At 40.7% G+C, this 19281-nt stretch overlaps 1 protein-coding gene across 10 annotated transcripts in view; it reads right to left on the reverse strand.

Moving 5' to 3' along the window:
- The window catches only part of GIGYF2 (GRB10 interacting GYF protein 2), an 80801-nt gene extending 63801 nt beyond the window's left edge, over positions 1 to 17000 (reverse strand). For 9 of the 10 annotated variants that reach the window (XM_076341712.1, XM_076341711.1, XM_076341708.1 and 6 more), the window contains exons 1-3: positions 16909 to 17000; positions 4255 to 4334; positions 1511 to 1640 (exon numbers count right to left, since the gene is read on the reverse strand). In XM_076341712.1, the coding sequence (XP_076197827.1) occupies positions 1511 to 1640; positions 4255 to 4295 (171 nt within the window). In that variant the 5' untranslated portion in view covers positions 4296 to 4334; positions 16909 to 17000. Of the gene's footprint in view, positions 1 to 1510; positions 1641 to 4254; positions 4335 to 15832; positions 15860 to 16908 lie in introns of all 10 variants that reach the window. The other variant, XM_076341705.1, reaches the window with a different exon arrangement.
- Positions 17001 to 19281: the final 2281 nt, after the last annotated feature.

The raw sequence follows: 19281 nt of genomic DNA on the forward strand, positions 1-19281 counted from the left end.
TTCAGCCAGCAAAGATTGAAGATGACACAGTGAAAAAGGACTAGGGTACAAGATACAGCTTAAAAACATCCCATCCAGTAGTTGACTAGAAACAGTGTCAAGAGTCCTCTCAGTCTCAGTAACTAGAATTACTCAACACCATGAAAATGTGTATATCAAAAGCAAGACACACTCTAATAATAACGCCCTTCTGGCAAACACACGGGGAGAAAATATTCTTTTGGACCATTCATAACCATCGGAGTGCTTCCTGTAACACAGGGTATTAATAGGTTGTTCTGAATCAGTCACAACTGTAGACGTCTTAGCATCATCTGATATAACGTACACAAATTGCAAAAAACAATGACCTCTGACAGGCTGACTTATTCAAGCATAACATCAAGGTCTAAATCGCAGCTTCTCAAAGTAGAGCACAATAATTCTGCATGTTAAAGCACGGCTTTAAGTTATAACACAGTTAACAGCTTTAGAAAAACTTTTGACATGTGGACAAGAAGCTGCAATTACAGCCAACTGAGCTCTAATTATGCCAAGAGAACCGTTTCAAAAATATCTAGTTCACAATACTAGAGATAAAGACCTAGAATCTTGTGTATAAGCAATGCAGGACTCCCGGTATGAAAATGTCAGCACAGTCATGGTAGGGTAAGAACATGGAGGTATGTGTGCACATCTATAGGCAAAGCTAAAGGCACAACCTGACATAATTTCTTGCAGTCCCTCCCTGACTCGAAGGTAAGGCTCTCGGAGGGATTCAGACTTGCAAGTCACTATGTGCCTGCTGCAACAATAAACCAACCTCTGTCACCATCTACAGAAAAACCTAATGTTTACAAATGCACAGTGTATGAATCATTTGCCTGAAACGCTCTCAGAAATTTGACTTTTGTAGCACTGCGAACCTTCATTTGAAATTAAACCAGAGGGAAATACTTGACTTTCTACACCGCTCTTTTGTATTACATGTACTACATTGTATTTGTGTCCCGAGTCCCAGAGAAGTTAACTGCTTGAGGACTGCTCTCATTGGGCTAGTTACCTGCTAAAGTGAACTGCCTTAAGTCAGGATAAATGGGGAGCTCTTGCCATTTTTAGATGATCTGCTAATATGATTTATTGCCTAACTTTCAAGCTGAATCAAATAACTATTTTACACTATATTAAATAAAATCCTACTGAGGCAAGCAAATCTGCACATCTGCAAGGAGACTTTAACCCCCAGTCATCTGTGGCAGTGGGACTGAATATGGCAATCAGGTTTTTTTGTTCTCGGGGGGTACAGGAAATTGCGTCTAAAGTGGCAAAAAGAATCAAACATAATGAATGCAGTAAGAGTGGAATCAAACAAGCACACACACAAAACCCCCACACAATCGGACCTCTTCAGTTCTTTGCCAAGGGATACACAATTTCTTTGCCCATAATCACAAAATACAAGTAACTATTCCTCATCACAAGACTGTCATTAGGAATACACACATCAGGACTTCTTCCTCTTCCTGCTCACCTTATTATCCTTTAGAAAAAGTGCCAACATTTCTTCTCTCCCATAGCGATAGTCTGCTAGTTTGTACTTTGGCAAAGCCGGAGACAGAGGAGGGGATGTCACGCTCCCACCACTAGACAAAGCTCGAAGCCTAAAATAAAGCAGAAAAGCAATGAAAACTGAATTGAGGAGAATGTGTCTTCACCTATGCTATCATCCCTCTGCACATTTACGAATTTGACACAAATGAAATAAATCCAGTACTGAAAGTAAAGGAAAGACATTAACAGTCTAACTTTAAAACTCTAAAATTTGATGCTTCAACAAGAAGAATGGAAGAGCTTCCCTCATTTTTCCCATAGCCAGGAGAGAGAAAGGAAAAAAAAAAATTATTCCCACGAGCACATCAAGGAATTCAACTCATCCTCTGGAGAACTCTTTTATGTTGACTATATAGCAAGCTAGCTACACACCTAAAGCCTTGACTAAGCTATTTACATTGGCTGCACAAAATTCAGTTGTAAATCTTCCATAGATATTAATGACAACAGCTTCTTTTTGACAAGAAAAATTCTTACCACACTAGGGACAGTGCAGCAAACATTAATCTAAGGAAAAAGTTTATTCAGATGTTTCGCAAAGTTTAACAAACAGTATAGGACGGTAAATTTTGCAGTGAGGTTTCTTCTTATGTCTCTGGAATTCTACTCTACTCGAAATACCTTTTCCAGAACTTAAAATTAATAGCATTTTTCAGAGAGCACATACATCATTTAGCTTAGTGTCTCAATAAAAAAAGATGTACAAAATATAGCCAGTTCAGAGACATTTCAAGCAGTAATCTAACCTACGGTAATAGATAAATATGCTATTAAGTTTGGTCCCATCCCACACAGGTAAGCTACTCAACTTCTTGCAGGTAACATCTTCTAGTTGTATGATATTATTCCCACTCCGCAGGTAGATTAGTCTCATTCTATACAATCATTTCCTCAGCTACCCAAATACCCTGTATTTTTAAGTTTGGGTAATGTTTTACAAAAGGATGTGTGTCAAGAAACAAAACCCAAACCACTTTCCTACATTCTCCTTGATGTGCATCTTAGACAAGCAAAACAATGAAAACTCTTCTCAACAACCGCAAAATCCTTGGAAAGGAAGGTGCTCTAAACTAAAACACTGATTCAGAGGCTACCTTTCACCTAATTATTGAAGCATGCTTTGATTTGTTTTATTGCTCTTTAAACAGAAAGGAAAAAGTAATTTGCAAGTCAAATGTTTATCTTATTTTTTTAGTTTGGTGCCACCCAGTGGCAGTTTCTTTACATACCACTTCCAAACAAAAAAAGCCTGGGGAGGCATTATTCAAAGGATTAGACGGCTCAGTTCAATGTTCAACTCCAATCCAGATCAAATGTGACCGAGAGTTTCACTATTAAGTGATACAACAGCATACGTGACAGACACGACTATACTGCAACCCAAAAGAATCATTATAAATCTTAGAATTTTATTCCATTATTCCTGCAGAAATCTAGTAACTCACTGAATATATACTTTCATACATAATCTGATCTGTTTTTTAAACTAAACGGAGACTGAAGTCCCCTCACTATGACACAGCAATCAAGTTACTGTTGAAATATGTACTTTTTTTAGAGTTGCCTTCCCCCTTCTCTTTTTTTAATATAACTTTGGCTTTCATCCATCAATGAATCTAATCATGTCTGTCTCTTACACTGAAGAGCAGCACTCCAGTATAAGATATCTGCCTGGTGGGTGTATTTATAGATAGTGATAAAGTCACTCTTTAACCTTCTTTCAATCTAACAAAATAGACTGAGCTCTCTCATTGTTTGCCAGGCCACAAATCATGTCTTTCTTCTTTGTTGAATACTCTCCAATTTTTGTACATTGTGTATAAAAATGTGTCAGCAAAAGTGAGTACGTTATTCCAGTAATAGTCTTACCACATGCTATGCAGCAATTATATTTCCTATAATCACTCCACACTCCCATTTACACACTTAAGGATCACATCACTCTTCAGAAACCATCCGGAATTCTTGTTTGTAATTGCAGTCACCAACACTTTAACAAGAAATTGGAACAAATACTGAACAATAATCGCACCTGTGCAATTACTCTTTAGCAAAAGCCAGGACAATGCATGTCAGACAAGCTGGAAAACTAACAGCTGACAAGATTATTGCACGTCATGGATTCCCTTTAACACAATAGCTCATTTTTCCTGACACTTTTCAGCGTGCAAATGCAGGAGACTATGACATGAAACGCACACTTTTACCATATTCCATATAGATTTTTTTTTTTTAAATACTGGGGGAAAAAAAAAGCTTGCTTAGCTATAGATTTAAGTCCAGTAAGGACAGTGTAAGAACTTCCTTATTAACACATGGAAAGACCAAGCAAGTAAGTTGTCTTCACTTACCTTTGTGTATACCTCTGAGATCATAAACATTATTCCTCCCTCAGATATTTGGTAGCAATGTGAATGTTATGCCCTACCATAATGTGAAACCCAACTCATTTCATACACAATGCCAATTTACAAAGTGAAGACTAATTTTATAATATTGCTTTCAGTCACAGGCCAGGGACTGAGGTGAAGCAGTATGGAACAACAAAGACATTACATCCCATTCAATCTTATAATCGATTCAGTCCCAAAGAACAGAAATTCACAATGTTTTTTTAAATTTTTAGACAAGGTTCCAGAGTCTCACAGAACAGAAAAAACTCACCATTCAGGCCCAAAGTTAAGTGTCTGAGTTTCTGCTGCCATTTTTTCCTTTTCTATTCCTCTTTTTTAAAAAGTGTGAACCTGAAAAATAAAAATGTTTACTATGAAGACAACTGGATTAATACAGTCCTTCATAAATTTCTTCACAATACAAAAGCACACCTGGTCATGCAAAGAAATGAAAAAAAATTGACTACGTGGATTTTTTTTTTTTTTTTTTTTAAGGAATCCATTTCAGCTCTCTGACAGATTAATTTACTAATATAGGAGTAACTGCATCAAGATCTCTTCCCTAAATTCCTCTTTTAACTGCTCAAACAGGACACTGGATCAGGGTATCTGAAGAAACAATTTGTACAAACAGTCCCTTTTCAAATCAGTGATTACTGCAAGACAACCAAGCACGGAGAATTTGATGCATAATCCTCTTCTGTGAGAACAGTAATGCTTAATTAACAGAATTGCAGCTTCCTGACAATTACAAGAGGATAAAAAACCCACTAGAATTACAGCAAGAAAGATTTGCCCGTTGAGTGGCAGAGTATTCAAGAAATTTCTACTGCTCATTCTTGAAAAATAAGCCTTCTAAAGATTGATTACATCCAATGCTGTGACATCCTCCTAAATCTGCAGGCAGATGACAGTATTTCTCTCATTCTTGGTTTTATTAAGCAAAAAAAAATGCACAACTTAAGACATCAGCTACTTCCATTCCTATTAGCCAAGGTCCTGCAGACATTAGTGAAGGTCAGGTCAAGTTCCTATGTATCAAGTGTATGGACAACAGCAGATGAAGCCATAACTGGAGGGAAAGAACAAGACTAAGGGAAGGCTATGAAGTTTTCTCTATCAGAGCCAAGTGCAACCCAGGCAGTTCTGGAGAAGCATCTTTTGCAGTAAGAAAATACAGCTCCTCTTTCCTTCCAGCAACAGCAAAATCCAAATCTGCAAAGGAAGGGGTTTTGTTTTTTTCAAAATCAAACAGACAGTAGCCAAAGCCTAAACAAAAAAAGGATTTGAAGCATTACCTACAGAAACTGGTTGATTAGACTTCAAGAACCCATAAAGACAGATGGTAGGGAGGGAGCTTTGCCATATCAGAACCCTGTTCCTTAACAGACCCAAGAACTAAATAAGGAGCTTCGTAAGTTTGTCTATACTTTGCAAGAAAAGGTGACGGAAAAGAAAAACAAAACATAGGGAGATAGAAGTGGAAAGGGCATTAGTTACTGAAGAAAAGAAAAAGACAAAAACAAACAAACATTTTTTTCTTATATATATGCTACTGAAGTAATGCTATTAACATAAATAAAAAGAGTAATAAAAAAAAAATCAACAGCCCGAAAGCTAGAAAATGCCAAAAAAAACCCCCACGCTAAAACTGCTTGAGCAGATTTTACCCAAATCTTTTGGGCATAAGATTACAAATAGCTGTAAAATTCCCTGCAGCCTAAACCTACCAACCAACGTTTTGCTCATGTATTTTTACTACGTACCATATTAACTTTTTCCCCATACACAATATAATTTATATACAAATCGTAATATTTTTATTTTCACAATAACCCTAAATAATGAAGTGGGATTATCCCCACTACATGCACCAGAAGCTAATACAAAAATATCCAGCTATTCTCACAGGCCTAGTATGAGATGATTTTGGTCTGATTTGCGTTGCCTTTTTGAAGCAGCCAACAGCTCATTAGAAAGTTCATGGTATATGCATTCATCATTCTGCAAATCAAAATACAAGGTTAGGTACCTAAAGACGACATAACAGCAGCCACATGTGAAAATATTGTGGGGCAATTCAAGCAAACCATTGCGCACACTTTGGCAGAGACAAGCCTCTAACACAATCCCTAGTAGCCTTAATTGGATGGCTGTCCCTTTGCTTCCTGCAATGCCTGTAATCCTTCTGCTGGGGGAGTGGCGGGGGGGGAGAGCTTTCAGATCAACCCATGTGGATCACTAGGGAACCTGGGATCTTTAGCTCCCAGCATCAAAGCTAGCTTAGTATCAGTAACACCTAAAAGGCTGGCACTGAATGTTAAACTACAATGAAAACACAGATGAAAAGCACCAGATACAAGGATAAAACACTAAAAAACAGTTAAGATCGAGCCATTTACTAGTTTTGGATCCACTGGGCCCCACCCTCTTCAGCCTCTGGGTTTCCTTCCCAAAAATTGAGGATACTGTGTCACCTTTCTCTACTAGACTCCTAAGTACTTTAGTACCTACAAGCATACTCAAAGCCTGCTAATCTCATCCCATTGAGCTGCAAAATGCCTTTCCTTGTCCCTCATTTTGGCCACCACACTTTGTTTGGGAACTCTTTACTGGCTTCCTCTTCTGTGTTGCATTCAGATAAGTTACTTCCTCCCTAGAATTTCTGACTGTATGAATTTTGAATTGAAAGCGAGACACCTGTAAGTGGATGAAATTGTAGCTGAACAGAAAAAAACCCAGATCTGCAGATGATTTGAGTAGGTGTAGCAGGTGAATTTACTCTAATAGGCAACATTACCCAGAAATAAAACATACATGAAAAAGAAGTTACAGGCAAAGCGGAGAGAAAACCATTGGAAAGGAGGCACTCTGGAAATAGGTAATGATTTGGGAGGAGAGGGGCAGAGGAACAGGAAAAAGACTCAAGAAGGCTAAGTGTATTCCTCTTGTGCGCTTGCTGTCTTAGCTGTGTCAGAGCAGACAAGATAGGGAAAGCAAAAACTATGTGCTGCTTCTGCTGGTTCACAAAGCAGCAGTCAAAAGGTGAGAGCACGGAAGCCAAACTGGAGAGGAACCTCTGACAGGGACTGCACAACACACAGGGTTGGTGTGTCAAGGAGAAGCTGTACTAACTGGAAAGGCAAGTTGGGGTGGACTATATGGCGCTTGCATTGTGAGAGGAAAGAGGCAGGGTGGAGCAAGAAAAAGGGTGAGGAATTAAGAAAAGGGAATGAATGATCAGGTCATTAAATTTAACTATTTTGGCCAAGGAAAAGGTATGAATTTATCAGATCTTTATTATCTAGATAACTTTCTTAGGCTCTAAACTTCAATATTAATAATTAAAATGTTAATTTTGGTCTTTTTTATCTATGCTGCCTCTTTACTAATCAAGCATGACAAATCACAAAAATAATATATACCTAACACATTTCCTCCTTGATATAATTTGATGAGGGAAAAGCCCTTTTCTGAACCGCTAGGGTTTTGTAAATAAAGATTTTCTAAAAATTAATGGCTATTGATTGAGGAATCTGCACAGCCACAGATTTTGTGTGGGCAAAGAGCACACAGGGACAGCCTCAAGTTGAAGCAAGAAAAACTGAGGCCATATTTTGATATGTCCAGTTAGCACTGCTGCTTGGGCAAGAATGCTACCTGGGGACTTCGCAACACTCCTTCAAAAGGGACCTTTTCTCCAAGGTTTTCTTCAAATCAGGTCAATCGTTGATCAAGGTGCCAGTGCAACCCTACAAACAGTTGCAGTTTTCCTGCATATTTGGGGAAAAATGGAATTGCTTCACAAACTGGAACTGGGACCCCATTTTCCTGGGGTGGTACCGCAGCCACCAACCCGCTATCAGCACGCAAGACTGAAAAGAGAAGAAATCACATCAACCCTACCATCAACCTGTGGACTAGCAAGGGAAAAAACATCCTTTCTATTTTGTCAGCAGCTTAGTACTTTCTAAGTCAGAAGTCCATCCTCTGAGCAGACACAAAATGTAATCCAATAACATTAAGCATTTAAGTGGCTTTCACTCACAATTAACAGGTAATATTATAGGTACAGAAGTTGCTATCAGCACCACTCAACTCATTTCACTGGTTTGCTTTAGGTACAATGGCTGTTTTACCAAGCTGACAGTTTTTTAAATTATTTTTCAAGCTCACTATTTACTACCTGACAAATCTATGAAAGCTCTCAGAAACATCTGCTTCAGATACAAGTCAGAACTTGATTCTACCAGCTAGATTTGTGCGTTAAAATGCATAAGAAGATGTTTCAGTTGAAAAAAAAAAAATCTAAGGAACGTCTATAATTACTGTGACACATTTTGGCCACAAGCTCTGGTCTTTTAAAACATATCACTATCTAATAAATATCTAGGCAAAAAGCTGTTTTTCAGAGACTTGAAAGATCTAAACTGACATGTTTTCCAGACTTTGCTCAACCTCAGGATTTACACGAAAATGCCATTTTAAGGTTTGTCCCTTACTCACGGGCACTTGAGTTAAGATTTTCAGGCAATGTTAAATTCCTACATTTCCATTACAGAATTCTGTCGGCTTGTACCACATGGCAATCTGTCTCACAAAGATGTTTTGCTGCTTTGGATAGAGATAACTTGAGATGCTAAGAATCAGTTTGAGTCTAAGCAATGACTGCATTCAGGTGTGCCCATCTAATCTTTCCTACAGACAGAAAAAAAATTAAAGATTTGGACTGTCACTGCAATTTATAGCTTTGGGGCTGCTGCTTGCTTGGGTTTTTTATTAACTTTGGAGACCTAAACCTTGGAAAAAAGATATACCACTGATCCTGCCTATACACAGATATTTTACTTTGAAATGGTCTACTGTTTGATCAGAGATGTTTAGGAAGAAAAGTATCATTTCCTTGCAAGGTAATTCTGTTGCTACTGTAGGTTTGAAACAGCCTTTTTAACCTAGAAATTGGCTGAAAATTTTGAGAACCAAAGAACACAACGGAAATTTAACGCGAGCAGATTTAAGTGCAAGGAATTAGGTTCTCCTTAAATAAACTTGGAACAGGAATTTAACAGCAGTGTTCCACCATGCAACAGCAACATTACATCAAGATGATAAAACTTCACCTGCCACAAGCAAGAAAATATTCCACAGGCAGCTACTACAGCTAGCTAATTTCAGTGCCAGTAACTGCGTTTTAAAAAAATTAACAGGTTGACTGAATAATTAATGCTGATTTCCTCTAATTCTTGAAATATTAAAGAAGATCCAGAACTGTATGCAAGCTACCTTTTAAGTACAGTGGTAAACAGGATGACTCAGGTGGCTACACTACCAGTCTGTTTGATATTAATCATTGGCTAAAGCAGACAACACTGATTAAAGGACACTGACATAATTAAGGCCAGCCAACATGGATTTATGGAAGACATTCAATCAAAATATACTTTTGTAAGATTAGAAATTTCATTGCTCAAGCAAGTAGGTGAAATAAAATTTAACTTCTGCAGGACATTTCAATTAAGTAGAATGCTAAAAAGAACAAAATCATTCAGAACCACAAGACGAGTCTCAAATCATCACAACCTATTTTTTCTTTTATCCTTCTCTTCTAAAGAATCTACAACAACCCATCTCAGAAGGCAAAATATTCTCAAAACAGAGAAAAAGGTAAGGAGCTATCCTCTTCTTCTATAGAATCTGTAACATTGGCCCACATAACTTCTAAAACCTGAGGATGACAAACATGGATATGGTAAATAATGGAAGTGACACGTCATCAATAATACCATTATGAATTATTCAATTACTCAGTCCAGTATAGCAGGTTGCATTCAATAAAGCCAAGCATACAATCAAAAGACTCACAAGAAGAAAACATAGGTGATACACAACAAATGCAAGACTATTCTGAAAAAACAGTCCTGAAACCAATCTGAGATTTATGACATTAATCAGCTGAAAAGGAACATATGATACAATATTGACTAGAAGAGCTAACAGAAAACACCGAATACAGAAATAAGGAAATTTAGAGTAAATATATAGTGGATTTTATCACTGCAGGGATACTGTGTCCCGTTCTGTTGTCCGTAAGGCAAGAAAGCTGATAAATCAGGTGTTCAAAAATTGATAGAACATGACAGATATGCCTTACAGTGGGGAAGAAAAACCACACCAAAGCTCTATTTATTGAGCTCTGAGAAAAATTTAAGTATCTTGTTCAGTCTGTAAATGATCATGCAGGTAAAAAAGGCTGAAGACCCAAGTTTATTCAGTGAAGGGACTGAGGCAAGACATTCAGAGATAAACAACAGAGTAAGTTGTTTTCAAGGTCAACACTAAATGATTTTCTAAAAAGTATGTTCTAGTTTAAACAGAAAATTAATCAGAAAAAAAAAAATCCATTAGTTACATTACACAAGATGCCAGACGAGTCACAGTAGTCCCTTCCGGCTTACCAAGCCTTTATCCTGATGAAGGCGGTAAATTTTTCAAGGCCTATCTACCCACATGCCAAGAGGAAGTTTTTCCTAAGGGAACAATGTCTAAACCATCCACTTCTCCAGAAACTATGCCTCTATTATTACAGTTACATTTTTAGATCTCCTAAAGTCTTATAACCTTCCTGTCTCAAATCATTGCAAAAGTGTTCCAATCTCTCAGCAGTTTCTGGTCAAAAATGGTCCGTGACATTCTCAAATGGCAGGACCAAACTGACTGCCCTCTGCTCACTTCATACAGATCCACCTAAAGCTTCACGGAGTGCTGCAGCATGCTGCTCCACAGTCAAGAATGACAAACACCAGAAGTAGGCACTGAAGCTCTTCTGGGATAGGATTACTAAGGAGACCTGCACACCTAACAAAATTCAAGAAAAATAAAGAAGCATTAAATATCACAATTCCAGATATTTCCTCCTTTCCTATCTACTATTGTGAACTTGGTGGTTAGAGGTAGGTTAGTGAACTATCCACTTCTTGCTTCACCTGCACACGAACAAACGTGAAAGCTTTTCCCAGTTTCCCCACCAGAAAGCAGTGTGACCTCCACCTTTATTACAAGACTTCGAGCCAAGGCAGACACCAGCAATTAAGCTCCAAGCAGAGTCAGGGGACCACACCCTTGGCTCTGCCACTGGCTGGAACACAAACCACTTCTCATTCCAAATCCTGTCCCAAAATCCTGCCAGCACTCTTGTTTTCCAGCTGAAAAATCACTTCCACATCTGTCTACCTTGTACATCAAAAATTTGCTGGTAGGTAAATATTTAGCCTGTGCCATTCCACAAGATGTTACAGATCAGGATGCTGAGTCTGTCTACCTGCTCCTCAACAAGGACAGTAGCCAGACTACATGAATACAACCAAAACCACATTGCAGCACCTCTCTCCCACTCGTCACACACATTATACAGACCATACATATATTCAAAGTGGCAGAACAAAGCTTCAGACTACATTCACTGAAAACATTCATTGAATTAACAGATATGGGTTGTTGTGGGTTTTTTTGGTTTTGTTTTTAAATGTCATTTACATAAGCAGTTTCTTCAGGCTTTGTAGAAATTCTGTCCCCCCACCCCTTCTTTAGGTTTCCTACTCATGCAGTTCTGAGACGTCCTATACTTCAGGAAACAAACATTCAACAGTGAGAAAGCGTCTAATAAAAAGTCCTAACAGAGAGAATTAGTATGTGTATCAGATTGCATATGTTCATCAACCAGGAAGTCAGAAGGTAACTTGTTACTACATATGAATTACAACACTTTTTAATAGCTTATCACTTTTCTTCTCTTTATGTTAATATTGCTAAAGATATTCACTTGTTTTGATCTAAGAACCATATCTTTGTACACTGACTTGTGATGTTATCCTGATCCTGCCTTAGTACTCTTAAAGCCTAGTATAACATAAATAGAGAAAATTACATATACAGATGATTCAGCATTAACTAAGCCTAATGCAAAAGCTTCCACTGGTTTTAAATTGGAGGCCCAATTCAACTACCATTATTAAATCAAGTTATTAGATGCTTTTACTTAAAATACTTGCCATATGCTACTTCCATGATCAACCTCATTCACTTTCCATCACACACATTATTCAGTCTAACACTGATGTCAGCCCTGCTTTGAGCAGGGGGCTGGAGCAGACAACCACCAAAGGCTGGTCTCTTCCAACCTAAATCATCCTCAGATTCTACTATACATGGCTCAAGAAAAATCAGTTTATATATCCATTACTTGCCAGTCATACCAACTCCTTGCCACATGACGTTCTGACTCTAAGTCTGAAGTTACATAAATTCAGCTATCCATTCATCATCATAAAACTTGACCCAAAGTAATCTTCACAGTGTACAAAGTGCATCTTTTCCTTCTGTTTCTTCCAATCTGAACTGACACACTATCACACACAGACCGCAAATCTGCTTTTACCCAATCTGATCTAGACATGGACATCTATAGCCTCTGAGTCTCCCAGTCACACAAACCAGTATCTTTGCATTCTGTTGATAGTATTTTATGATAAAGTGTTTCAATTTGTTGTCAGTGACAGGAGGAAAAAAAAGTATTTCATAGTAACCACAACTTGAAACAAGTATTTCTCTACTGAATAAAAAGGACCAAATACCCAGTAACAGAACATTACCTTCACAAAGTGCAATGCATCATGCTTACTTTCACTGTAATAACAGCTATTTAACATACAAAAATAATTTTGTAATTGGTTTCTTTTCCTAACATGTTATATGTAAGCTCGTTTATCTGTTTATAATGACAAATTACATATACAAGAGCCACTGTTGAAGGCATCAAGTAATCATTCTTTTTTGCCTAGATTTTTTAAAACATACGGCCAAAAAGATAGAAAATCATAACGCACAGCTTTAGTAATCAGCTGAGGGAATCAAAAAACAGTAAGTGATCCAAAAAGTATTGTCAACAAGACAAATTTTCTACATGTCCATCAAAACTTTTCATTGACCTATATACTCTACTACCTCTACAGAGCTCCCGATATCCCTTCTGCTTTTCTCCACAATCCTGAAGTCTACGTATCCAGCTTCTATATATTACAAGCTTTAAGGATTGCAGGAGAGGCTCACTCCTGAAAACACACACTTTGATTTCATGCTTGCCAAAAACCTCAGATGCATGAAAACAATTCTGCGCATCCTTTCCATACAAAAAAAAAAAAAGCAAGAGGGACATAAAAATTTTAATGGCAGCCTAGTTTCCCACACAGACGTCAAGCCATCGCTACAGTTTCTATATTCAAGGAATGTTTAACCACCTTTAGAGAGAATGGACTGACAGCCCTCCCTCTGCAAAAAAGAGAAGTGGACGCATTTTGTAATCAACGCACTGTGGCAATCTCAGCTACTAACAAAGCAATGTAAAGACCTCAGTCTGCTACAATCCCCTGCTACCATCTGAGCTAAAAATGAAAAAATAATGGTATTAAACATCACTATGATGAACTACATGGTTATATATATACACACACTACCACCAACCACAAGAGGGCCAATGTTGTATAGACCTTACAATTTAAAGCACTTAATTCTTCACGGTTCCATCCATAACTTATGTATACCTTGAGCAAACTTGCTAAGTTTTCTCAGTTCTGACAATTTTCAAACCAGATAATTTGTGCAACCAAAAAAAATGTTCAGGAATTGACTGCAAGAGAGGAAAGGAGAGACTAAGCTGGGCTGAAAACTGACTTTATTCCTGTAAAAGCAAATACCATCCCCCCTGCAGCATTTCACACACCTAGGTTTTCAAATGTCACTCAATGAATTAAAACAAATTGATGAGAAAACCATACAAAGAAACCGAGTCCCTTTCAACAGAAATGCTTCTTCAATAACAAAGAGGAGACAGGTTTCTCCTTACCAAAGCATCCAATGGATCTCTAGCAAGCTATGTAGGAAGAAGGCAGACCAGGCCTGTGCTTTTATGCGTGTGCAGAAATTTTATTGTTCTGCCCCTTAGCTCTGTCAATCTATAATGATGAATTAAATACAGCTTATCTCCACTCATCTTTGAGCAGAAGCACTGAGAGAAAGAAAAAAAAAACCACAACACAGAAAAATGAGAAAAAAAATGCTAGGAAAATGATTTTTTTTCTAAATCAGACTATGAGAGGATTTAACATCATACCTTAAAAAGCCCTAAGAAGGAATTTTGAAGACCTCAGTGAAAGAATAAGAAACATACATTTGACAGTTACTTGAACTTACAAGATCAGACAAAAGTAGGCAGAATCAAATTTCATATTCTTGGTATTTCAAACAAAAAAAAAAAAGAATATAAAGAGCTGGATGCCTGAACTACTTTAAAGGAGGGGGAAGAGGGGAAGGAAAAGACCATGGTCCAGGTACCTAGCTCATCTTCATCAATTACTGTGAACCAATGTTTCCCTTGTATGTTTAAATAATTAGAAAGATCTTTCAGCAGAGGCATGTAGTAGCAAACCACCTCTTCAGCCAGTCAGCTGCTCCAATGAGATGTTCCATATGACTTTGACATCTAGTTTGTTTTTAAATGAAGTATCTGTAGATCTTAAAAGAGCTGCCAACTTTTTTCTTACATTCAGGTATAAGAAACTCCAGTTTATGATACAGCTCCATTTAGACAACTGGCCTTAGGAGACAGCATGCATAGAAGAGATGCAATGGTACTTAGTCTGAATTCCTTAAAAAAAAAAAAAACAACAAAACCAAAACCTTCTTTGCGCTCCCCTTTTATACACACAGTCTTTTCCTCAATCAAGGAGTAAAACAGTTGGGGAAATTAAGTTGTAAAACCCTCAAGTCTCTATTTACTAGCACTTTTTTTTCCCCTGCTTACATCAGCATAAAGATCATATTTTTCATTTACTGTATGTTTTAGGAAGGCAAGAAAAAACACTAAAAGGAGTATCTGAGGATATTTTACAGTCCTCTTAAGATCAACATCTATAATGAAAAGAGCATCTGCAAGAGTCCAAGTTCTTACTGTCATATCAAATTATTTTTGTAAGCACCCTGTGAAACAAATCGCTGCAACGTGACTACTTTGCATTTTAGTTCTATGCTCTTCCTTTAAAAAACAGGCTCAAGAAACCATTCAGAAAAGGTCCTGAAAGAAATACAGTGACCAGGTACCCCCATACACGTTCATGTATCCAGGGACTGGGAGAGCCTGAGCAGCTCTTAAAATCATTAAGAAAACCTAGTATTTATAACACAATATTGTCAGATATTGAAAGGGGCTATCAAAGCCTCAACACAAGAAGTGGGTCTTGCTGGAAGTGACATTCAACTTCCACGGATAAATCTCTACCTTCTTAACATAGTTGACCATCAGATAGAATTTTTTTTTTTTTTTAAATCACACATTCAGTGAGAAACAAACACTGATACACATGACCATTGACATCAGTTAACTTGTAGAACTATGTGAGCCTGGGGAGCAAAGGGTGTGCAGAAGGGGCAACGGACACTGCAACATTTCTGTTGATACTCCCAGGACAGATCAAGGCACACATTTTTACCTCAGCATCAGCTAACTGTTCAAAGGATGCATATTCCAGTGAATGGCAAGAATACCAATACCTCGTAATACTAAAGCTCTTATGTATTGGAGCCAACACCCAGTAACAGAGCTCAAAAATACAAGAACAAAGCTTTTGTTGGTGACAACTGCAACCCATTTTGTTTACAAAGGTTCCCAATTATCACACTGTGCATCTACCAAATGTTCTATTCACAAAGCAGCAAAGTAATTTGTGTTTATTAAAAAGTTTCTTAAGAACAAAAGCAACCAGCAGTTATGGGAAAAGGAAAAAAAAATTCACACGTACTTTCCAGGAACTTGCCCAAGTCAGCTCCTGAAGCAAGAAAATAGAATGAGCAGCAAGAAGTTAGACAGAAGAACATAATCAGAATTCAGAAGTTCTTTCCCCTCCCACCCAAGAAAACAGACACTTAAGAATTACAGTAAGAGGTAAAGCATTACAGCAGCAAACCAAGAACATTGACCTGAAGGTTACTGGGGAAAATGTAGGTTTTATTCCAGAAGTACTACCTGGCAACATCTCCTTTTGGCCTACAATTTGTCCCACTTCAAAGTGCAATTACACAGAGTTGAAAGAGCGGAGACTGCTTTGTTGACACTGAAACTACTTGTCTTGGATCAATACCAAACATACACAATCCTGATCGATGTTCTCTTCAGCCTGCCAAGGCCTCTCCAGTCAAACACTGCTGGTCATTGCTGCTCCCAACACCCTGCTGCCTGCGGGCGGGGAAAGGCTCGCGTGCTCGACAAGCTCCCTCCTTCCTCTGCCTGTATAACCTGACAGGGCCGGACGTGCTCGGAGCGAGGCACACACGGGCTTCAATGAGGGCGCACCTGCCCGCGGCGCTGCCGGAACACAGGCCCACTCCCACTGGGCTGGGAGGGGACGAGCGAGCTCACAAGGGTCAATGTGAGGGGAGACGGCGCCGGGGACGCAGCTGCCAGCCCCGGAGGGCGTGAGGAGCCCCGGGCGCCCCGCCGTCGCCTGACAGGGACCGTCTCCCCCTGCCGGGACCTGCTGCCAAGGAGCCGCATGGAAAGGGAAAGGCCCACACCCCCGAGCGGAGCCAGGCCCAACAAGCCCTGCAAAAGCCCATCGCCAGGAGCGCAGGGGAGGCCCTCCAGGCGCGCCCCTCGCCGCCGAGCCAGGGCGGCCTCGCCTCCCGGTAGGCCGCAGGGCGCCTCGGGGCTGCGGCACCCACGGCGGACAGGAGCCGCCGGCGAGGCCGGTGCTCGGCGCGCGGCCTAGGCCCGCTCCCGCAGGCGGGGAGCGCGGCGGCAGCGGGAGCGCGGCGGCGGGGAGGCGGCAGGGGCGGCCGAAGCGGTGGCGGGGACAGGGAGCCGGCGGGACGGCGTTACCTGCGCTCCCAGACGGAGAGTCCCTCACGGCCACAGCGACTCCTCAGCCCCAACAACACAAGATGGCGGTTGCGCCGCCACGCAACGTCACGTGAGGACAGGCCCCGCCCCCTGCCTCCGCCGCGGGACCCGGATGGGCGACGGCACTCCCCTCCCCCCCCCGCCCTCTCGCAGGCACCGCCCGCGTGACGACACCGTGCCGCGCGCACGGGAGGGAGGAAGGAGAGGGCGGTCCCCCAGCAGCAGCGCGCGTGTCCCCCCACACCCCCACCGTGCGGGAGCGCGGGCGCCCCCTGCTGGAGGCACGCGCCGACTGCAGCCTCCCCCGCCCCGCCCTGTAGGAAGATGGGGGTGCTGGCGGGGGCCCGCGGGGTCGGTGCTGGGGGCTCCCCGGCCAGGCCCGCTGCGCCTCCCGCCCAGCCTCCTCTCCCGGAGCAGCGGCCCCCCCTCAGCCTGAGCCCCCCGGCAGTTAAATTACTGCGTCACCTTCGTGCCAGTTGTCTCCCGCCTGGGCAGGCCCTGCAGGGCCAGGTGCAAACCGGCGGTTGGGGCCTCGGCCGCTGAGGTAAATTACTGCTGGGCTGCTGCATCCACGCTTCAGGAACACACGTCATCACCCTCGGCCATCATACTCTTTCCCTGTCCTTTTAGGTTACATGTAGATAATTCAGCTTTATTGGTGGTGCTAAAAGCCCGCAAGATACTGTCTTAACTCTGAGAAGCCACCATGTTTTAAGTACACGCTGTGTCCGGGCATCGAGGGCAGGGTGGGCACCGCAGGGATCAGACCTGCTCTCATGCGGTCACCGGAGGAGCCCCGTGCATGGACTTCTGCAGGAGACAGCCTGGGAGGAGGAGGTGGCTGCTGCTGCTGCATATAGAGAAAGGGCATTAGGTAGTACATATTTTTACTCCAAATTACATTACCTGATGGAAAAATCAGGAGCTCAAGGCAAACTTTTTTCCAGCTAAAAATACCGTTTTATTTTTAGTCCTAAAACCCATATTAGTACATGATGCAAAATAGCCCCATGTGGTTCCTTCAGCCTAAAAAACTATTCTTAGCTGTTATGCACTATTGAAGGTATAACCGTTTTCAGCTGAAACAATTTCACTCCAATCATGATTTCGGCCACAATCCAGGTAGCTTTCTCCCTCCTCTTCTAGGTGAATAAATACTTGTCATTGAGCACTGAACGCCAGCCAAAAATGATGCAACAGTGAACACAAGTGATTCTTCTGAGCTAATGGGCTGAAAGCCTGTAATTCTTAGGACATATTTTTAGCTGAGAGCAACGTAGGACTGGACTACTTCACCCGAAAATCTTAGAATGAAATTTCTCCTTTAGGAGGCTGGTATGTAAAAGCAAAGCTCCTGAGCAAAGGGCTGGCCTCTGATTAGCTGCATCTGATCCTCCTGGTTGTTGTCACACAGCTTGAGCCAATACTAATAACAGTATGGGGAGGGATCAAGCTGTCAGTCAGAACTTCACAACTTCACTGCAGAAGTGGCTGTACCTTGTTATTCTACTTATCAAACTTTGGTTTGAGCAGTCAAAAGTATTTTCACATGCTCTAAGACAAGCTTTATCTGAGATGGCAGAATTTTAGCACTTGTGGAAATTTTTTTATCCCAGTTAGCACAAACATTGTATTATTGAGACAAAAAAAATTCAAGACGACAGTATCTGAAACATGCCTCATCTGCAGAACTTGTCATTTTTGTAAAATACCTCAAGGAAACTCACATGCGGTTTTTTTTGTAATAGCGGATGCATCTTAAATGCTCCACAACACTCATTTTCAAGCAGAACAGGCAGACTGTCATGAAAATTCAAGACTGTAACTGTGTGGTTAAATTCCTACATGGTTCAATTACAGGACTTCAGCTGATGTTATCTAGGTGTGAAATCACCCCAGCAGCTAGTCTGACATTTACTAGGGTACCGAGGGCATGATGTACTTCAGAGCCCTGGATTATCATGCCAATTCATCCTCACTATTAAAAATCCAAGTGCAGGGAAGTGGCATCCCTAATGAACTAAAAACCTTCCTTACTGACCCTTTGCTTTCACCTGTCCTAGCTTGGAAGCAAGAGCCTGCCTCCCTTGGTACAGCAGAGGAGCTACAATCACAGAACACAGCTTTGAAACAGCAAATAATTGTCAAAAGCAGCCCAGAAGATGTGGCAGAGTCTGTCACGCCTCCCCTCGCCACCCCCACTTTTCGTTATTTGGAAAAGTGGCTCTCCTGTTTGTCAAAATACCAGGGATTTTGTCTGAGAAGAGTCAATATCTCAGCAGCCTCTGTTTTCCATGTCCTCATTTCTCACATCCCTAAAAATAATAAAAACAACAGGCAATTCAGGCAGGT

Source organism: Aptenodytes patagonicus, chromosome 6 (assembly GCF_965638725.1).
Source record: "Aptenodytes patagonicus chromosome 6, bAptPat1.pri.cur, whole genome shotgun sequence".
In the NCBI taxonomy this organism is placed as follows: domain Eukaryota; kingdom Metazoa; phylum Chordata; class Aves; order Sphenisciformes; family Spheniscidae; genus Aptenodytes; species Aptenodytes patagonicus.